This window comes from Lissotriton helveticus, chromosome 10, assembly GCF_964261635.1.
Source record: "Lissotriton helveticus chromosome 10, aLisHel1.1, whole genome shotgun sequence".
Classification (NCBI taxonomy): domain Eukaryota; kingdom Metazoa; phylum Chordata; class Amphibia; order Caudata; family Salamandridae; genus Lissotriton; species Lissotriton helveticus.
The window spans coordinates 659479701-659498630 of record NC_136071.1 but is presented as its reverse complement, the minus strand read 5'-3'; the positions used below and the strand labels follow the sequence as shown (position 1 = coordinate 659498630).

Below are 18930 nucleotides of genomic sequence, written 5' to 3'. Positions count from 1 at the left end.
TGTTGCTTTGGAATTGGAGGGTAGCGAGGTTATGGTAGCTGAAACCTGGCTCTGACGTCACTTGAGAGGACCACGTCACTAACCACCACACACGTGTTCACAGTATGACTTGAAAGTTGGCAGAATGCTTGGATTCAACTCGTGGTTTTGTTACTGAACATGCATTAGGGCGCCCCTTCCCCTGATGACAGTGACGTCGTCATTATTTTCACAGATGGTGCATTCAGGCCTCCTTACCGTAAACACTGCTGAGGGGAAGGGGTGGTAGTGACCAACAGCAGCTACAGGACACGCCCCGTTTCACTTTTAGGCAACAGTTCATATTGAGGACCCTGTTGCCAAGTTGCTGCAGTGGCAGCTGATGCATCTGAGGCAGAAGGAGATGCAGTGACCTGCCCAGGATCACACATCTTGTGAAGAAAGGAAACCTGAGTTTAGAGATAAATATCCACCCCTCGCTCTACTATGATGTAACTACACTCAAAACTCATAGTGAGAAAACGCATCATACATTTTCCAGTTATTTCCGTGTCTTCATGAGGCCAGCTTGTGACAGCGCTGCCACATCTGAGAAAGTCGAGATACAAAAAGCATACGGAAACACAAATCAGTATGGAAATTCCAGGAGTTCGGACAGGCACTGCACACGGAAAGCACAGCGAACGTGGCCTCAGAAAGAGGGCAGCGAAGAGCTAAGCCCATGCACCTCAGTGTACTGGCTGAGCACGTGACCCATTATCCACTCAAATGTATTTCCACACTTAAATTATTTCATGAACCTCTATACTGCAATCATTTTTTGTCCGTCAAAACGTACATGTGATGATGTTTGACACCATCCCGTTCTTGCACAAGTACTACCACCTTTAGTTACATGGCTTAAGAGGTAGTGGTTGTCTTTTCTTCTTGTGTCATCTTTATGCAGCATGTCAGAGAGAAGTTTGGTAATTGGCTGAAATTGTCCTGTGAAGGTGACCTCAAAATATCTTCCTAAAAATAACTTTTATAGAAACAAAACAGACTCTTGGGTGGAATATAGGGTGCCAAGTAGGGTATAAAGGTTACCTCAGTGTTACTGCTTGCCAACCTGTGCTTTAAACAGTCTGATTAATGAGCTTAAACAAGTGTGCATTTTATTCCGTGCAGCTTTTAGTAGCTGATTGTTTATACATGGTATCAATGAATAATTGACGAATACGCTGCAATTGAAGAAGGTCGTGTGAAAAAGGCACTCGCTGGTTATTGAATTGATAGGTTGTGCAGTGTCACTTCCTGTGATGTCAATTGTAGTGGAATAGCAAGTGATGTCTCTTCCACTAACATTTTGGTCAATAATAGTATTTGATGATGTTCAAATTGTGTCAATTCCTTCATTGTAATTACGTAGAAGTAGAAGACATTTTAAAATTACTAAAGTGTGTCTATTTTTCGTGGTTTTATCTTCATGGACTTTGACTGAAAACGTTGCTGTTAGTACATTCATTTCAAGAAATGTATGCTTATGTGGGCGAGATACAAATACAATGTGTGAGCCCACCATAAAGCCCAGAGCAGGGAGGTCGGGTTAAAGATTTGTTTTAAATCTGAAGAAGTGAACAGAATGCATGTGTTAAATGCTAGAGTTTGAGTGTCCGAAGGGCAGCTTTTATGACGTATTAGTTGAAAACAGCCACTGTACATTTCATTTGTTTTGAAGCAAAGCTTTTGCATCTTTGACATATTCCCAAACGTTATCTTCCCCAATCGAGTTGTCATTCCATGACATTTCAGTGAAATTTGAATTAAAAAAAACATTGTTACGACCTGTGAGGTAATGAACGAGATTCTACCTCGCTCAGTTACGTAGCAGCGCAGACCATGATCACGGGGGAATCTCATGTTCGCCGTCGATGGGTTTTATTTGTGGAGTTGTGAACCCTGTGAAAAATATGGGTTTTATGATTGGCTCTTGCTCCAGAGATTGAAGGCACTGTATCTTCATGTTTTTATCCTTTTTACTGCTTCTGAGAAAGTTCATTTCTTTTCCCCTCTCTGTCAGCTGTAAACTTGTCCTTCTTGCCTTGCCTGGGCTATGGCCACTCTCTCTCCATCTCAGGCCACTTTCCATCCCACAGCACCATTTCCAGCTGTGCGCTTGCTGCTGACTGACACTTTTCAATGAGCAGATGTCCTGTACTGATAACTGACTCTTACCCAAGTTGTCTTAGAAACTTTCATTATTTTGTCTAAGTCCCTCAGAATTTTCTCTTCCCGCGTAGGTTTTTAGACGCCTCTGATAAGGTGCCTTTATAATCCTGTTTTACTTAATCTGTAACAATTGTTGCTGCTGCTGCCAACAGACCAGTGGTAGGATTCTAGATAAAGATAGAAACTCCACAATCACACCCAAGCACTATTCTTGTATTTGACTAAAATCACATCTAATATACCAATACTTTTGCCTCTGTCGTTTGGAGTATTTTATTTTTACTGATGAGATGCATTATTCTTCTCGTACTTTCAAGGGTATCCAAGCATCACATTCCGATGTTAGAGTAGTCCACACTTGCAGTGTAGTATAATGGTTGCAAGAGATGCTCAAGTAACTGCCCAGCAGATGTCTGACCCGGAGCCCCACTGTACCTCTACACACGAACCAGTCATCTCACGGGCATGCCTATCCTGACCAACAGCCCGAAGGTTGCCCTGTGGCAGGGGACACCCAAAGGAAGTTACCATCCGTTGGGTGAGCGTAGTCATAGAAGTGTTTAGATCCTGCCAGACGGCCCCAAATACACAGAAAGATCATCTCTGCTGACCTATTTGTAACTCCAATCCAGGAATAAACCACCTGCTCCTGTGAAACTGGGCTCAGTAAAACCTCTTTGAAGGTAGGCTGATGCTCCAAGAGAAGACTTTGACAATAACAGATGAATGTGACATTGGTTCAATACTGCCCTTTAATGCACTAAAATAAAGCATCTTACATGAAATAACTCAACAAATGCTCAAATATGTGATTAATGACATCGCCACAAAGCAAGGCCTCTTTAATGAATATGATTAAGAGATATCTAGGTCAGATAGACTCAAAACACAACTTCTAGTGAGCCAGAAGAACTCCACCAACACATTGGCATTTACAATGCCATTAGCTCAAACTCAAATAAATCCGAGCCCGATTGCATTTCTAATGCTTGTTCTCATTAGTCACGCCTGTAGGCCCGAAAACTACAGGGCAGCCATCTTGGATAGCTGCCTCGTCCATTTTAGATAGCTGCCTCGTCTGTCCGAGGCGCTTGCAGAGCAAAGGTAATGTTTAGAATCTAACTTATTATTCGCTAGTGGAGAACCAGTCAAGACCGGCCCTTATCGAAGGAATGTATTTTGCTCTTCGGTGGTAGACGCAACACGCAGGTGGCCACTGCGGATGGCGTGAGGGGCCAGAGACTGGTACAGGAATTCGGTGGGAGTCGGCCTAAGGCTGGAAATTTCCATAGAGAAAGGGAGAGATATATTATCAGAGAGCAAGTAGCAGACAGTGAGAGAGCAACGTGTGGAGCAGACAGATGAAGTTGGTCCAAGAGCTAGTGACCGATTGTTAACATCAATGAAGAGAGGAAGAGATCAAGAATCCTGTAAGGCTAAAACCCAGGAGTGGTAGCGACAGAGACTGAGTCCAGAAGAGGGTTCGAGTCGGAACCAAGGCAGCGTAGATGAGGCGTAGCGGTGCAGACGTGTATTCGTGAGCCATAGTGGGAGAGCAGAGTCCCGAGCGAGTGAAGACCTGAGAGAGAGGGATCAGCTCCACTGCTGAGATGGAAAGACGCACGTACAAGGTGAGGCGTTCTGAGTTAGTGTAGAATACATATAATCATTCATTCTCCTCTCTTTTTAGGTTGTAGATGGAGACTAATTTCAACCATGTCTAGATTGCTAATGCTATTATGTTTAAATGTAGAATAAAGATATAATGTCCAAAACATATATTTGAGTGTTGTTTCCATGATAGGACTAACCTTTCTTTTCAGCCAGATGCTGTCGTATAGAAGGATGAGGAGTTCCCTTTTAGCAGGTAACTGAGAAATGGAAGACTGGGTGGTTTTGCCAGGAGAGAACTCCCAAATGAAATAATTAGACAGCTCTTATCTAAATTAAGAATAGTAAATATCGCTGGTGCACCTTAGGTGTACCGCCGACCCCTATAGAACACCCCACTGGGAGACAACAGGTTCACCAGCGGGAAGCATAGATAATATTGATCCTAAGAGTTAGGGAATAAGTCGCCGGACGTTAAACGAGAAATAGTCGGGAGGCTCGAATCCAATAAGTCGCCGGACGTTAAACGAGAAATAGTCGGGAGGCTCGAATCCAATAAGTCGCCGGACGTTAAACGATAAATAGTCGGGAGGCTCGAATCCAATAAGTCGCCGGACGTTAAACGAGAAATAGTCGGGAGGCTCGAATCCAATAAGTCGCCGGACGTTAAACGAGAAATAGTCGGGAGGCTCGAATCCAATAAGTCGCCGGACGTTAAACGAGAAATAGTCGGGAGGCTCGAATCCAATGAGATGAGGTAAATATAGGATAAGATATGAGAGTATTTTTAATTGTATAGGCTTGTAAATAGCTAATAATCACCTTCTCAGGCAAGTCCTCCAAATATCTTGTAAATAGCGACCCGAGAAGAGTGTGTTTGCGTGACGACTGGGTTAGCCACGTTTGGTGGGCTGCCTGTTCCGAAAATCCGGTCGTTACAACGGTGTAATTGTAAAAATGGTTCTTGTATAGTGAAAGCTTGAATCTCACTAACTCTCCTAAGAGGTAATAGCAATAAGGAAAGCTGTTTTCCATGTAAGGAATTGCAGTTCAGACTTATGTAAAGGCTCAAAGGGGGGCCCCATGAGCCTGGTAAGAACAATGTTTAGGTTCCATACTGGAGAGGGTGGTAACCTAGGAGGAATGATTTGTTTTAATCCTTCCATAAAAGCTTTGATTGCAGGTACTCTAACTAACGACATATGTTGTCTATTTTGTAGATATGCTGCAATTCCTGCAAGATGTAAACGTATTGATATATATGCTAGATTACATCTTTGTAAATGGAGAAGGTAACAGATGATATTCTGGCTGGAAGCATCTAGAGGATAAATTTGATTATTAGTGCAGTAAATGGCAAATCTCTTCCATTTTGCAGCATAGCAAGCTCTAGTAGTAGGTCTTCTGGCTTCTTTAATGATTTTCATACAGTCTGGTGGCAGGTTAAGGTAACCAAACTCTAAGACTTCAGGAGCCAGATCGCCAGATTCAGTTGACTTGCATCTGGATGTCTGATGTCTCCATGGTTCTGCGTTAGCATGGATGGTGTCAGACACAGTCTTTGGTGTGGAACTAGAGAGAGTTCTAGCAGTGTGGTGAACCATGGTTGGCGTGCCCATGTGGGAGCTACTAGGATCAATTTGAGAGATTGTTGTCTCAGCTTGCGTACTACTAGTGGTATTAGTGGGATTGGCAGAAAAGCATACGCAAATCTGCCTGACCAGTTCATCCATATCGCATTGCCCTTGGACAGCAAGTGTGGAAACCTGGCGGCGAAGGATGGGCATTTTGCGTTTTCGTGTGTGGCAAACCGATCTATGTCTGGATGACCCCACTTGTGAAAGAATGGTAGAAGAACTTTCAGATGTAGTTCCCATTCCTGAATCTGTTGTGTCTGTCGACTTAACAGATCTGCTATCTGATTGTGAACTCCTGGAAGGTGTTCTGCAAGCAGATATATCTTTTGTGGAATGGCCCATCTCCAAATGTTCTATGCGAGCTGGGACAGTTGCAGGGAATGTGTGCCTCCTTGTTTTTGAATATAGTAGATGGCTGTCATGTTGTCCGTCCGGATCAAGACAGCTTTGTTCTGTACATGTACTTGGAAGGATTTTAGCGCTAGGAATAATGCTAGCAGCTCTAGGTGATTGATGTGAAGCACCTTTTGTTGAGCGGTCCATTTTCCCTAAGTTGTATGGTGGAGCAGATGGGCTCCCCATCCTGTGAGGGATGAGTCTGTTGCCGGTACTATCTGTGGCACAGGTTCGAGGAACGGCCGCCCTCTGCACAAGTTTTGGTGTTCCACCACTGCAGAGAGCGATGTGTGCGGTTGTCCACCAACACCAGGTCTGTAAGTTGTCCTTGAGCCTGATTCCACTGATGTGCTAGACATTCCTGCAATGGACGATTTGCAGTCTTGCATGTGGTACAATAAAAATGCAAGATTCCATCATGCCTATTAGTTGCAGGACCACTCTGGCTCGGAGAAAGTGTTGGTTTTGAAACTTTGTGACTAAGGCTTGAATGCTCTGTATCCTGGCTGGACTAGGATAAGCTAGAATTGTATCGGTGTTTATGGTAGCCCCTAGGTATTGATGTACATGAGAGGGCTGGAGATGTGACTTGGTGAAGTTGATTTTAAGTGTTTGAATTGTTTGAGATGTGTGTTGGACACACTGATTGAATGACTTGGCTTTTATGAACCAATAGTCTAAGTATGGGAAGACGTGGATGTGTTGTCTTCTGAGATGTGCTGCTACTACTGCTAGGTACTTTGTTAACACTCGTGGTGCAGTTGTGACCCCGAATGGAAGGACTCTGAACTGATAGTGTTGTCCTTCTAGTACAAATCTGATACTTCCTGTGAGAAGGATGTATGGGAATGTGGAAGTAGGCGTCCTTGAGGTCTAGTGTGGTTAGGAAATCTCCTTGTTCCAACAATGGGAGCACTTTTTGTAAAGTGATCATGCGAAAATGAGTTTAGTGTATATACAGATTGAGAGGCCTTAGGTCTAGAATTGGTCTTAGTGTTCCGTCCTTCTTGGGTATTAGCAAATAGAGTGAGTAAACCCCTGTTCCTTGATGTTGCAACGGAACTAGCTCTATTGCATCTTTTTGCAGCAATGAGAGAACCTCTTGTTGGAGCAGCGTTAGATCTTCTGTGGACATTGGACGCTGTCTGGGTGGTATATGTGGAGGGGTAGCCGTAAGCTCTAGGCAGTAACCATACTGGATAATTTGTCTTACCCACTTGTCTGTTGTGATGGAATTCCAGACAGGTAGGAACTGTGTTAGTCTGCCCCCTATAGGAGTGGAATGCTATTGGGGAAGCAAAAGGAAGTCACTGTTTTGTGTTGGGAGAGGTTCGATTATTGTTATTTCCTCGACCTCTTCCCTTGTTGTTGTTGCCTCTGTAGCCTCCTCTAAAGTACCCTCTATTGGAGGATGTTTGTGTATTTGTTTTAAAGGAAGCTGAATTGTCTGCTCCAGCGTGTTTGGAGCCTCCTCTGTAGAAGGAGCGACGAAAGGAGCCTCGTGCTTGGGTGGACTGCAGCGCTCCCATACACTTCGCTGTGTCAGTGTCTGTTTTCATTTTTTGAAGTGCTGTGTCTACCTCTGGACCAAACAATTGTTGTTGGCTGAATGGTTGATTTAAGATAGTAGTTTGCACTTCTTGCTTAAATCCTGAATTGCGTAGCCACGTGTGACATTAAAGGAGGACACTGGTGTTTATTGCTCTGGATGCAGTGTCTGCTACATCAAGTGCGCATTTAATGGAGGCATTTGATATAAGCTTACCCTCTTGTATGAGGTTATTTGCTTGTGCCTTATATTGGTCAGGTAGATGTTGTAAGAGCTTCTCTAACTGATCATAGTGAGCCCGGTCGTATCCTGCGAGGAGGGCCTGTGTGTTAGCGATGCGCCATGTATTGCTAGCTTAGGCAGCTATTCTTTTCCCTGAAGCGTCTATGATCTTTGATTCTTTATCAGGAGGTAGTGCTTCACCTGATGTTTGGGAATTTGCTCTTTTCCAAGCGTTTGAAACTACTAGGGAGTCTAAGGGGAGCTGTCCTTTAATGTAGGCAGGGTCTTCAGGAGCCGCTCTGTACTTTTTCTCTATCCTTGGGTTTATGATTCTAGCTCGTACAGGATCTTTAAAACACTTCTGGTGTATACTTAATGACTCCTTTAATCATTGGCAGTATTTGCACAGATTTTTGGGAGTGTTCAAAAGTGTCTAATAAACAATCTTCCTCTGCCTCATCTGAATGCATGGTGACATTGTGATAGATGGCAGCCCTATTAATTAAGTGTCCAAACCCAATATTGTCTTCTGGAGAAGGTTTAGATGGATATGTATGTGGGTCAGGAATATCTGGAACATCCTGTGGGTTTGGATACTCCCAGTCTAGTGAACCTGTTGGGTAGGGAAAAGGGTCATCTGGGTCTCTCCCTCCCCCATGCTATACTCGTCATCATCAACATCCTGAGGGGGTGTATGTGGTGGAGAATGAGAGGAGACTTTTGAGGTGAAATGTTTAAAGGAAGAGGAGGAGAAGGAGATAGAGGAGAAGAAGGGTGCATAGGAGATGTGGCAGAGTCCTTATTCTTGACAGGCACTGGAGGTGTAGGTGCTGTATCAGACTTCCTCTCCTGTGTGGTGTAGTGGAAACATGTCCTGTTTCTGGATCAATGTAGATCCTTTTTTGTAAGGGATCTGGTTGGAAAAGCTCCTCTTCTTGAGGCACAGCCTTCGGCGCCGATTTTTTTCGGTTCCAAACCTGTTTGTTGCTTGTCTTTAGCCTTAGGAGCTGATGTTGAGTCCTTTGGCATAGATTTTGGCACTGAAGATATTGTCTTTGGAGCCGAAGCCTCTTCGTGGACTTGGAAGCATCGGAAGCAGGCTTTGTCTGTTTCGGTATCGAGGGTATCGGCTTCGGAGTGGAAGCTGTTTTCAGGGCATTGGAAACAGGCTTCGTTGTTTTCGGAGCCGCTTTGTCTCTCGGAGTCGACGGTTTCGGAGTGTCTTTCAGAACCGGGACTTCTTTTTGTTTCGGAGCCGAGGGAGAAGGTAGTATCGGCACATGCGGTTTGCTCGGTATGGAGCCTCCAGAAGGCTTAATTATTTTTTTCAGAGCCGTGCTCGATGGCGGGGCTTTCAAAGTGTTTTTTCAGTCTTGACTGGGCCCCGCAGGCGGAGTGTTGACCTTCGCCTTCGATTTTGGTGTTTGGCCTGGGGTAGGGGCAGTGGTACTCATGCAATGACCCGAAGGTATGGAGTCATCAAAGTCATCTGCCTCGGATAAGATCTGAAGATCATCGGAATCTTCTTCTGGGACGCATGGACCTTCGTCGAAGATATCCACCGGTTCCGGAGCTGATCTCTGCATATCGCATCGACGGGCCCTCCGATCTCGAATGGTCTTTTTCGATAGAAAGGATGCAGAGGTTGTGCAGCTGGATTTGTTGTGTTCTGGCGATAAGCACAGGTTACAGACCTAGTGATGGTCACGGTGTGGAAATTTTGCTCCACACTCGGGTCATCTTTTGAATGGCGTCCTTTCCATGAGGTGTAGGCCTCACGGCGTGGGTAGGCCATACAGCCCGCGTCGACCACCGGAATCGGGCTGATTAAGTCGAGTCGATGTTTATCGGTAAAAGAAGATTTTGAACCGGAGCAGAAAAGTTTCATCCGAACCCAATGGCGGAAAAAAACCAATCCAAGGATGGAGTTAATGCCCATGCGCACTATCGTCCAAGGGAGGAGCCACCTATCTCGTGACTACAAAGACTTCTTCCAAGACCACAACATGATGCAATCATCCGGCCCAACACCAGGTGGCGATCTAATGCAACACCAGGTGGCGATCTAATGCACAGTGTGCAGCTCATATGCCTCGAACAGAAGTATACTTTATATAGACTTAACACAAGACCATTTAAACGATAAAAATCCACACTACTGTACATAAGATGGTAGTTTTAGCTTAGTTTAGTTCAGTTCTTAAGATGCAACACTTTGCGTCAATGTACCTTACGATGCGTTGCGCATCCACAACAAGCAATGGAAATGCAGGTGCAAAAGAAATAAAGATGACACTCTCCTTGATGCGACACGCTTCCCGGTGATGCTGCGACGTCTCCTGCTGCGACGTCGATCCTCTTCTCCAGCGATGCGAGATACTTTACAAGATGCGAGCCGCAACAGGCCCTGCGACAAGCTTCCCAGTGATGCGGCGGCATCTGCTGCGACATCGATCCTCTCTCCTGGCGATGCGAGTTGCTTCCACAACGATGCGAGCCGCAACAGGACCTGCGACACTCTTCCCGGCGACGCCGCGGCGTCTGCTGCAACGTCGATCATCTTCTCTGGCGATGAGCAGTGACAGGCCCTGCGACACGCTTCTTGGAGATGCGGCGGCATCGGATGAGACGTCGATCCTCTACTCCTGCGACACGCTTCCCAGTGATGCGACGGCGTCTGCTGCGACGTCGATCCTCTTCTCCAGTGATGCGGGGCGCTTTGTGTTGCGAAGCGGCAGTTCTGCGATGCGCTTCTCGATCTTGAGTCGCGCTTCCAGCTCCTTGCAACACGCTAGTCCTCAAAAAGTCCAGCACAGCTGCAGGCACTTCAGGAAGACTCTTGGGGAGCTGGTGGGTGAAGTCTGTTGTCACTGAGACTTCAGCAGGAGGCAAGCTCTGTTCCAAGCCCTTGGAGATCCTTCACAAGTTGAAAGTAAAGCACACAAATTTCTTTCACCTTTCTTTGGCAAACAGGCAACAACTGCAGGCCAATCTCCCAAGCAGCCCTTCAGCTTAGGGATAGTCTCTCCTCGGTTTCTTCAGGTTCCTCTCCTCAGCAAAGGTTTCTTCTTGTAGTCCAAAAGTGATCTAATTTCATGGGATCAGGGTCCCAATATTTATACCCCAAAATCCTTTGTTCTTTGACTGGAGAGGGGCCTTTGCCTAGTCCAAACCAGTTCTGAAGCACTCTGTGTACCAGACTTCTCCTTTCCTTTCACAGTGCAGGGCAGAAACATCAGACACCCCACAGGAGGAGGAGCCAGCATTGTGGAAGGCAAGTACAGCCCTAGAGCACTTTGTTGACAGGACTCCTTCTCTTCTTTCAGTGTGCAAGGCAGAGACATCAGCCGCTCCACAGGAGGTGGAGCCAGAAATTGTAGAGGGAAGGCCCAGCCCTATTCAGGTCCCAGGTGCAACTCCTCCCTCCCATTTAGATGCAGATCTCTCTATTCACCACTGGGCGGCCCCAGCTGTCTCCTGGAATCCCCCAGCCCTGTCAATCTCGAACTGAAGACAAAGGAATACACAACCTAGCAGAGGCAGGCTTGAAAGGTTAGGCAAGAAAATACCTACTTTCTAAAAGTGGTATTTTCAAACACAGAATATTAAAACCATCTTTACTAAAAGGTGTATTTTATTAATCTGAGTTCAGGCATACTAAACTCAAATTTCTACCATGTTCTCTGAGTCAGTTAGGATTATAAAATGTAACAATTCTAACAGCCCAATCTGGCCTATGGAGAACAGGTAGCCTTGCAATAGTGAAAAACGAAAATCCCTGTAATTCACTATTAAGACATGCCACACACATCAGGGCTTGTCCTACCTTATACTTACAATGCACCCTGCCTTTGGCCCTACCATAGGGGTGTCGGATATGAAGAAAAGGGAAGGCGTAGGAACTGGCAAGTGGGTGCATTTGCCCACTCAGCATGACAGTACCAGACTGCATGCAGGCTCTGCAATGGCAGACCTTAGACACATTTTACAAGGATGCTTCTGTGGGTGGCACAACCAGTGCTGCAGGCCCACTAGCAGCATTTGGATTACAAGACCTGGGCACCCCTGATGCACTGTACTAGGGTCTGACAAGTAAACCCAGGGGTGGGGAATTCCTATATCCTGACGCCCGAGACATCTAGATTTCTTAGGAGGGCAAGAGGTTTTAATTTGCATTTTGTCCAAAGGACAAGTAGACAGTTTAATGGTGCTGGGGCCTGCACTTTAATTTCCCAAGAGCAGAACAACAACAGAGATATAGCAGAGCTCAAAGTTGCAGCCAGCTCCATAAGCTTGTGTGCCCCCCAGGCCCGCCCCTGTTCCTTTTATTTTCTTTGACCAGGAGACAAACATCGTGCTTCTGCAGCTCCAGAACACTCGCAGCAATGGCATGTAAGTGGCTGCCTTATCTGCCTCTTTGTCCCTTGCTCTGACTTGAACTCTATGACCCCTGCGTTTTAATCTCTGCTCCACTCTTGGGCCTCATACGGCCCCAAGAGCAGTGCTTTCCCTTCTCATGCACCTCGTGCACCCCCTTCTTTGCACTTTGCCTTTCCTGTACACTTTATGTTTCACCCGGTGCCTAAACCTGCTAACACCGCCCTCTCTGACACCCCGGACCAGCTCCCCTTGGCGTCTCGTTTTCTTAGTCATTCAGGGCTTACATTAAAGCTCATACGTTTCTCCATGAGGCTTTCACGCAGGCCTAAGGCCACCCCCATTTCTGTCCTTGCACTAGGCCTCTCATCTCACTTTGTGCATACACTAGGGGCATTTTGAACACACTGCGATAGCAACTACAGCAGCTGTGGAGTTCTTGATGGGCCTCTTCAGTCTGCAGGTCCGCACACAAAGGCCCATAATGGATTTGAAAGGGGTGGGTGGATGAGTGATAGGGTGGATGAATAGATGCATGGATGAATGAGTGAAAGGGTGGATGGATGAATAAGTGAAAGAGTGGATGATAGATGCATACATTAATGAGTGAAAGACTGGATGGATAGATGCATAGGTGAATGAGTAAAGGCTGGATGGATAGGTCCATGGATGAATGATTGGAGTGAAAGGGTGGATGGATAGATGCTTGGATGAATGAGTGAAAGGGTGGATGGATAGATGCATGGAAGAATAAGTGAAAGGGTGGATGGATAGATGCATGGAAGAATAAGTGAGAGGGTGGATGTATAGATGCATGGATGAATAAGTGAAAGAGTGGATGATAGATGAATACATTAATGAGTGAGAGTGTGGATGGATAGATGCATAGATGAATGAGTGAAAGGTTGGATGGATAGGTGCATGGATGAATGGGTGGAGTGAAAGGGTGGATGGATAGATGAATGAATGAGTGAAATGATGGATGTAAGGAAGGATGCGTGAAAGAATGGATGGGCAAGGGTGAAAGGATGGATGGCTGGATGGATGGGGTGAAAGTGGATGGATAGGGTGAAAGTGGATGGATGAGTGAAAGGATGGATGGCTGAATGAAAGGGGGATTAATGGTTGAGAGAGAGTCGATAAATGGATGGATGGCTGGGTGAATCGGTGGGTGGGTAGGTCGCTAACTGGTTGGAAGGGTGGATGGATGGGTGGATAGTTGAGTGTAAAGGTGGATGGAGGGATTAGTGAAAGGGTGGATGGAGGGATTAGTGAAAGGGTGGATGGAGGGATTAGTGAAAGGGTGGATGGATATATGAGCGAAATAGAAGATGGATGGGGTAAAAGGGTGGATGGATGAGCTAAAGCATAAATGGAGGAAGTGAAAGGGTGGAAGGATATACGAGTGAAAAGGAGGATGTATGTATGAGCAAAAGGATGGTGGAGGGATGAGTGAAAGGGTGGATGAATATGAGCGAAAAGGAGGATGTGTGGGGTGAAAGGATGGATGAGCAAAAGGATGGATGAGTGAAAGGAAGGCAGGATGGATGAGTTTGGTAGATAGGTTTGGAGATGGAAGGATAGGAATGAACAGGGGCTTCGTGAACACCCCACTTTAGCAGCTACTGTAGAGGTGGAGCTCTTGATGGGCCTCTTCTGTCTGCAGCTCGACAGACAAAGGCTCATAATTAATGTGAAAGGGAGGGTGTGGGTGAAAGGATGGATGAATGTGTGGGTGAAAGGATGAGTGAGTATAAGTGTTGCTGGCTAGATGCATGGATGAATGAGTGACCGGGATGGTTGAGTGACGGGGATAGTGGATGGACAAAGGATGTTATAATGAAGGAAAAGATGGATGGATGGGTTACAGGGTGTATGGATTAAGGAGCGAAAGGATGGATGAGTGTAAAGGATAAATGGCTGAGGGGAAGGATGGATTGATGGATTGGTAGATGGGTGGGTGGATGAGTGAAAGGGTGGATGGATGAGTGAAAGGATGGATGGATACGTGAAAGGATGGATGGATAGATGGATGGAGGGAAAGGGTGGCTGTATGGATGTGCAAAAGGATGGACAGATGGCTGAAAGGGTTAGGTTTGGAGATGGATGGGTAGGTTTGGATATTAATGAGCGGATGGACTGACAAATCCACAGATGGACGAACACATTGGTGAAAGGCTAATGGATGAAATAATGAATGGATGACCATGTAAAGATGAAATGCTAGATATCAGTGGGTGAAAGGATGAATGGATGGATGCTTAGATGGAAGAGACGGAGCAATTCTGGGGGGGACTCTAGTGACTTTTTTCGCTTGCTTGGTGGCATAAGAGCTTTGGATCAAAGAAGGGGGTATTTCAATTTTCTGGTTACTCACTTGGCCTGCACTATGCTCCTTTCTCTACCTGGGGATTATCAGGTAGGTGTGGTGCTGTTCGCCAGCACGTTCTTACTAGACAGCCAGTATTTGGTCTCATAAAGGCCTCATTGCCATAGAAATTCCTGGTACTGAACAAAACTACTTTGTAAAATAGCAGAATGTTGTCACACACAATGAAGCCAGCCGATAGATAGGATGAGAAAGCATTTAAATAAAAACAAAAAGTCTTGGTTAACTCAGATTGAATAAGGGGCTCAAGTGTTAAAGAAAGTCACAAAAGTGCACCCAGGATATATGTCCTTATATTAATGCAGATTTAAGTTTTTCATGAATTCACATGAATTTCCTTAAATAGGCCAGGAAACCGTAATTCTAGAAAAAATTTGTGAATTGCATTTTAGCATGAGCAAAGATGAATGTGCCCCAGTGGAAATCTGAGTGTTTACAAGTTCACTTTTCCTCGAACCACATTTTTCCCAGCCCTGGAAGAAACTTTACTTCGGTCATTGTCAGGGGTAGTAAATTTCCAACCTTTCTCAGTATGGGAAAAGATTAGAGAAAAGCTAGTGAAAACCCCCAAAAGTCAAATCCTTTTATAGTATTAGCCTGACATTAACCAGAGAGGCTACTATCAAAGCTCTTCTATATTGAGATGGCTGCCATTATTTTACAGCGCACTATGTGGCACCAAATGGACAAGTGGATTTTGTTACAGGACAAGTAGATTTATGAAGCTACTTGTCCCATGGACAAGTACATATTTCATTAAATTCCACACCCCTGAAACCAAACAGTCAATCATGGAATCACCAATTAATACATTCATTTACAATAGAGAGCACTTGCACTGTGGCACTGAACAGCAGTGGCACAGTGCCCAAAGCATCTAACACCAGCAAAAATACATGAGGCAACAGCAAAAATGGAAGGGAGACCCACGTCAATGGTGCCAGGTCTAATAGGTACCATAGGTACCAAAGCACTGTGACCAGGGAAGTCCTCTAAGGGCTGCAGCACTTATTGTGCCACCCTTAGAGGCCCTGTACATTTACACACACTGTCATTGCAGAATGCATGTTTTGGTGCACAATTTTCTTTTTTTCAAATAAATATTTTTTTTTTGTTTTGTGTGCAAACAACAAAAGGTGCACAAACTCGCACACACAATAATACATTTATCAGAGCGGAGGAGCAGCAGCTCAGATTTAGCAGTTACAAATTTCACCAGTAGTTACAGATAGGTAACAAAAATCAATACCGAGACAGTCAGTTGCAAATTGTGGGACACTAAGCCTGGACTGCTAGCGTCACACAGCTATCATCCATCAAGTCAAGATCATAATACTTAATCCAGGGACCCCAGATCTTATTAAAATTTCCTCTGAAACCCTGTGTTTTTATTGGTGACCTTTTCTGCTGCCATGTATATATCCATCCCCGCCCTGTACTTCTGAAGGGATAGTATCTCAGGGGCACCCCAATGCTTGGCCACATCTCTGTCACTACCACACCCAGATTGCAGAACGGAGCTTGGCACTTGAGACGTCCACATCTGTGGGTATACCTAGGAGAACATATTTGGCCTCATCTAGAAAGGACTACCTCATTTTGCCCAATTCTCTCAGTTGCTCGCTAGTATGATGGTAGGGTAGGGTATGCAGGAAGGACCCCCGACCTCCCTTGCATCTCAGGCAGTCAGGGGACTCTGCTCTATAGATGGTAATTTTCAGGTAGGAATTTAAGGTGGTAAATATTAACCATAAGATAGTATGTAGGCAGACATCTCATCTCCCTCTTCTACAGGGCACTCGTGAGGACCAAACAAATAGAGATCAGAAGGTGAGAGCTGCATGGGAGACGGAATTAGGAGGGCTTCTGGAAGATGCAAATTGGAATCATGCAATCTGGTAAACAAGGTGCCTCCCAATATTCGGTTTACACTAATCCATTTTAACTATTCACACCGTATCCACATGATGCAAGCCAGGCTCAACAGTTATGACCCGAGTAGAGAGAAATGTTGTCCACGCTGCAGGAAGGAAGGGGCCACATTTTTTACACCCTGCTTGCCACTGTGTAGAGGTCTATAGATTCTGTGAATGTGGTGGTACCCAGTGTCTCTGAAACAGAGGGCACTGTTTATCCCTTGACCGCTGGTGCCCTTCTATTGGTGGGGATCGAGAGACCAAAGGGAAGCAGGATTTTAAGAACTCCTTCAATTGGCATTGCTCCTTTTGAAACAGAGGATAGCAACAGGATGGATGGGCCCAGGAAACCCAAGTGGTATTTTATGGGAATCATATGAAGATCTCTCGCACAGACGACAAAGCCACCGAGGATCTGGAGGCATGGGTTGCAATATTGAACGCTTTTAATGAATATGATACAGTGGATATGGACTCCGATGGGGAAGACCAGAACTAAATGGGACATTGATCCACACCATATGTGCATGGACTGAGTCGGTTATGTGCATCTGTTTGGTTCCATATTGTTATAAATTACATTAGGTACTGACAGCAGAATAAGTATTTCAATATACTGGATGGATAGTTGTGTGCCTGCATTCTTTGATGGTAATAATAGCACCGGTCACCAGGTGCTTTTTGTTCTGTTGAAATATATAAAAATATACATATAAAAATAAACATTTTATAAAAATATATTTTTTTATAACCTAGTACATCAACTCAACACAAAATGCTTGAGGTAAAGGAGGAGCCGGCTGTGCTGCCCATGTAGGAATTATACCAACACTTGCCAGGGGGCTCTTGAAACACAGATGCTCCTATAGCATGTCCTGCTTCCCTTAAAGTGACATGCACTGGGGGGGACACAACAGCATGAGGCCAAACAGGACACAACAACCATAAAAAAAAAAGATAAAAAAAAAAAGAAAACAGCAAGGGATATATCCCCTTTTCAGAACTTGTCCAGGTTTGACATGGTGCCTGCAAAAATTACCAAAACGAATTTCCTGCAGGTAGTAGGTTTGTGGGAACCATGAGGTTAACAGCTCGATGGATGTCTAATTGTATGAAATATTAGTTAAAATCTAGGGAACATATGCAAAATTATGCCAAAGATAATGTCATGTTACATCCATGAAATAAGTCATAACCGAGGAGTGGCCTTTCAAAAAAGTACACTGGCACTCAGAATTAGAATGAATTCTTCATTAAAAACTTGATTCTAGCAGAAAATGGGACATAAAAATACATTACCAGAGTAAAGAAAGTGATTTATTGGTTGCTCCTGTAGCCAGTGACACTTGAATCCTCTTACTGCCAATTTTGTACCTATGTAGACTATTAACTGCACTGATAGCTTCTTGCAAATTTTCCATTTGGACTGTAGCTTTCAACTGGTAATCTGTATGTGGGCTGAGTTCCACATTCTTTACCTAAATCAACAAAAAAAATCCAATGTAAAGCAGTAGAAATAAATACAAGAAAATCAGACATCCCGAACTACTAACCACCCAGAAAGCGAACACTAGATTTGAAGTAGAAAAGACAGACATGTCCGATTAGTCACTTATGACCAGCAGACTGAGCAAACTAAGCATTTAGATGATCAAAACCTACCCCTTTAGATTAGATAGACAATAGACCTAATAGGAGCCAGCGTAATAACATCCACACTCGAGAGATTAATGAAGAGTACCAAATGTAGACCTAGAATCCTAGGTCAGACAATTGTGTCTGCACATTTTGTAAGGCCCAGATGATGGATACAATGTTCTAGACCAGGTCTTCTCATCTCCAATGTAAAATTGACTGGACTCCTAATGTTTTGCTAGGATATACTTTTTACCCCAAGTAAGGGTAAACATACTCAAAGTGATAAGATAACTCTGTAACAGAATGTAGAAAGTGGTCTCTACACAGTGCACCTCATTTTGGTACACTATATAGTGTGTCCAGGTATGGCTTACTAGTGTTCAGGGGCTTGCTTAAACAATGTCAAGGTGCTTTATTAGTGGTGGTGTGGTCGAGCAGCCTTAGGCTTATCAGAGGGGAGAGGTAGGCATGTGTTGCACATAGTCAGTAACACCAGGATCGTCACAATCAAGTACTTTTTTTTTAGCGATTTTTCAAAACATAGAAAATACAACTGCCACAGATTTGAGGCATGACCTTCAAACAGTAATGTTATCCCATGGGAGAAGCATATTTCCTAAGTGTTACCTGTAACAGTGAGTGCGTCTGTGCCCAAGTGTCAGTGGGTGTGTGTGAGTGGGTTCATGAGTATCTGAGTGGGTCTGTGAGTGGAAGTGTAAATGTCTGAATGGGTGCATGAGTGTCTGAGTGGGTCAGTCAGTATTTAGGTGAGTCTCCAATTTGGTATTTAAGTTGGTGTGTGAGTTTCTAAGTGAGATTGAGGTTGGGTGTCTGAATATATATATTTTTTAAACATTTTCACTGATATTCGCGAATTAGTCGCAACATTAAAAGGGGGGTAGGGGTGGCGGTCATGGCTAATGCGCGAATATCTTAAGTGGAAAATTAATACCTTAAGATCTATTCTACTTATAAGGGGTGGCGGTCATGGCTAATGCGCGAATATCT

General features: G+C 44.7%; 1 protein-coding gene across 3 annotated transcripts in view; it reads right to left on the bottom strand.

Annotated features, from left to right (window-relative positions):
• The window catches only part of MARF1 (meiosis regulator and mRNA stability factor 1), a 745071-nt gene that overhangs the window by 420317 nt on the left and 305824 nt on the right, over positions 1-18930 (bottom strand). For all 3 annotated transcript variants that reach the window (XM_078663193.1, XM_078663194.1, XM_078663192.1), the window contains one exon: positions 17584-17762. In XM_078663193.1, the coding sequence (XP_078519319.1) occupies positions 17584-17762 (179 nt within the window). The remainder of the gene's footprint in view (positions 1-17583; positions 17763-18930) is intronic.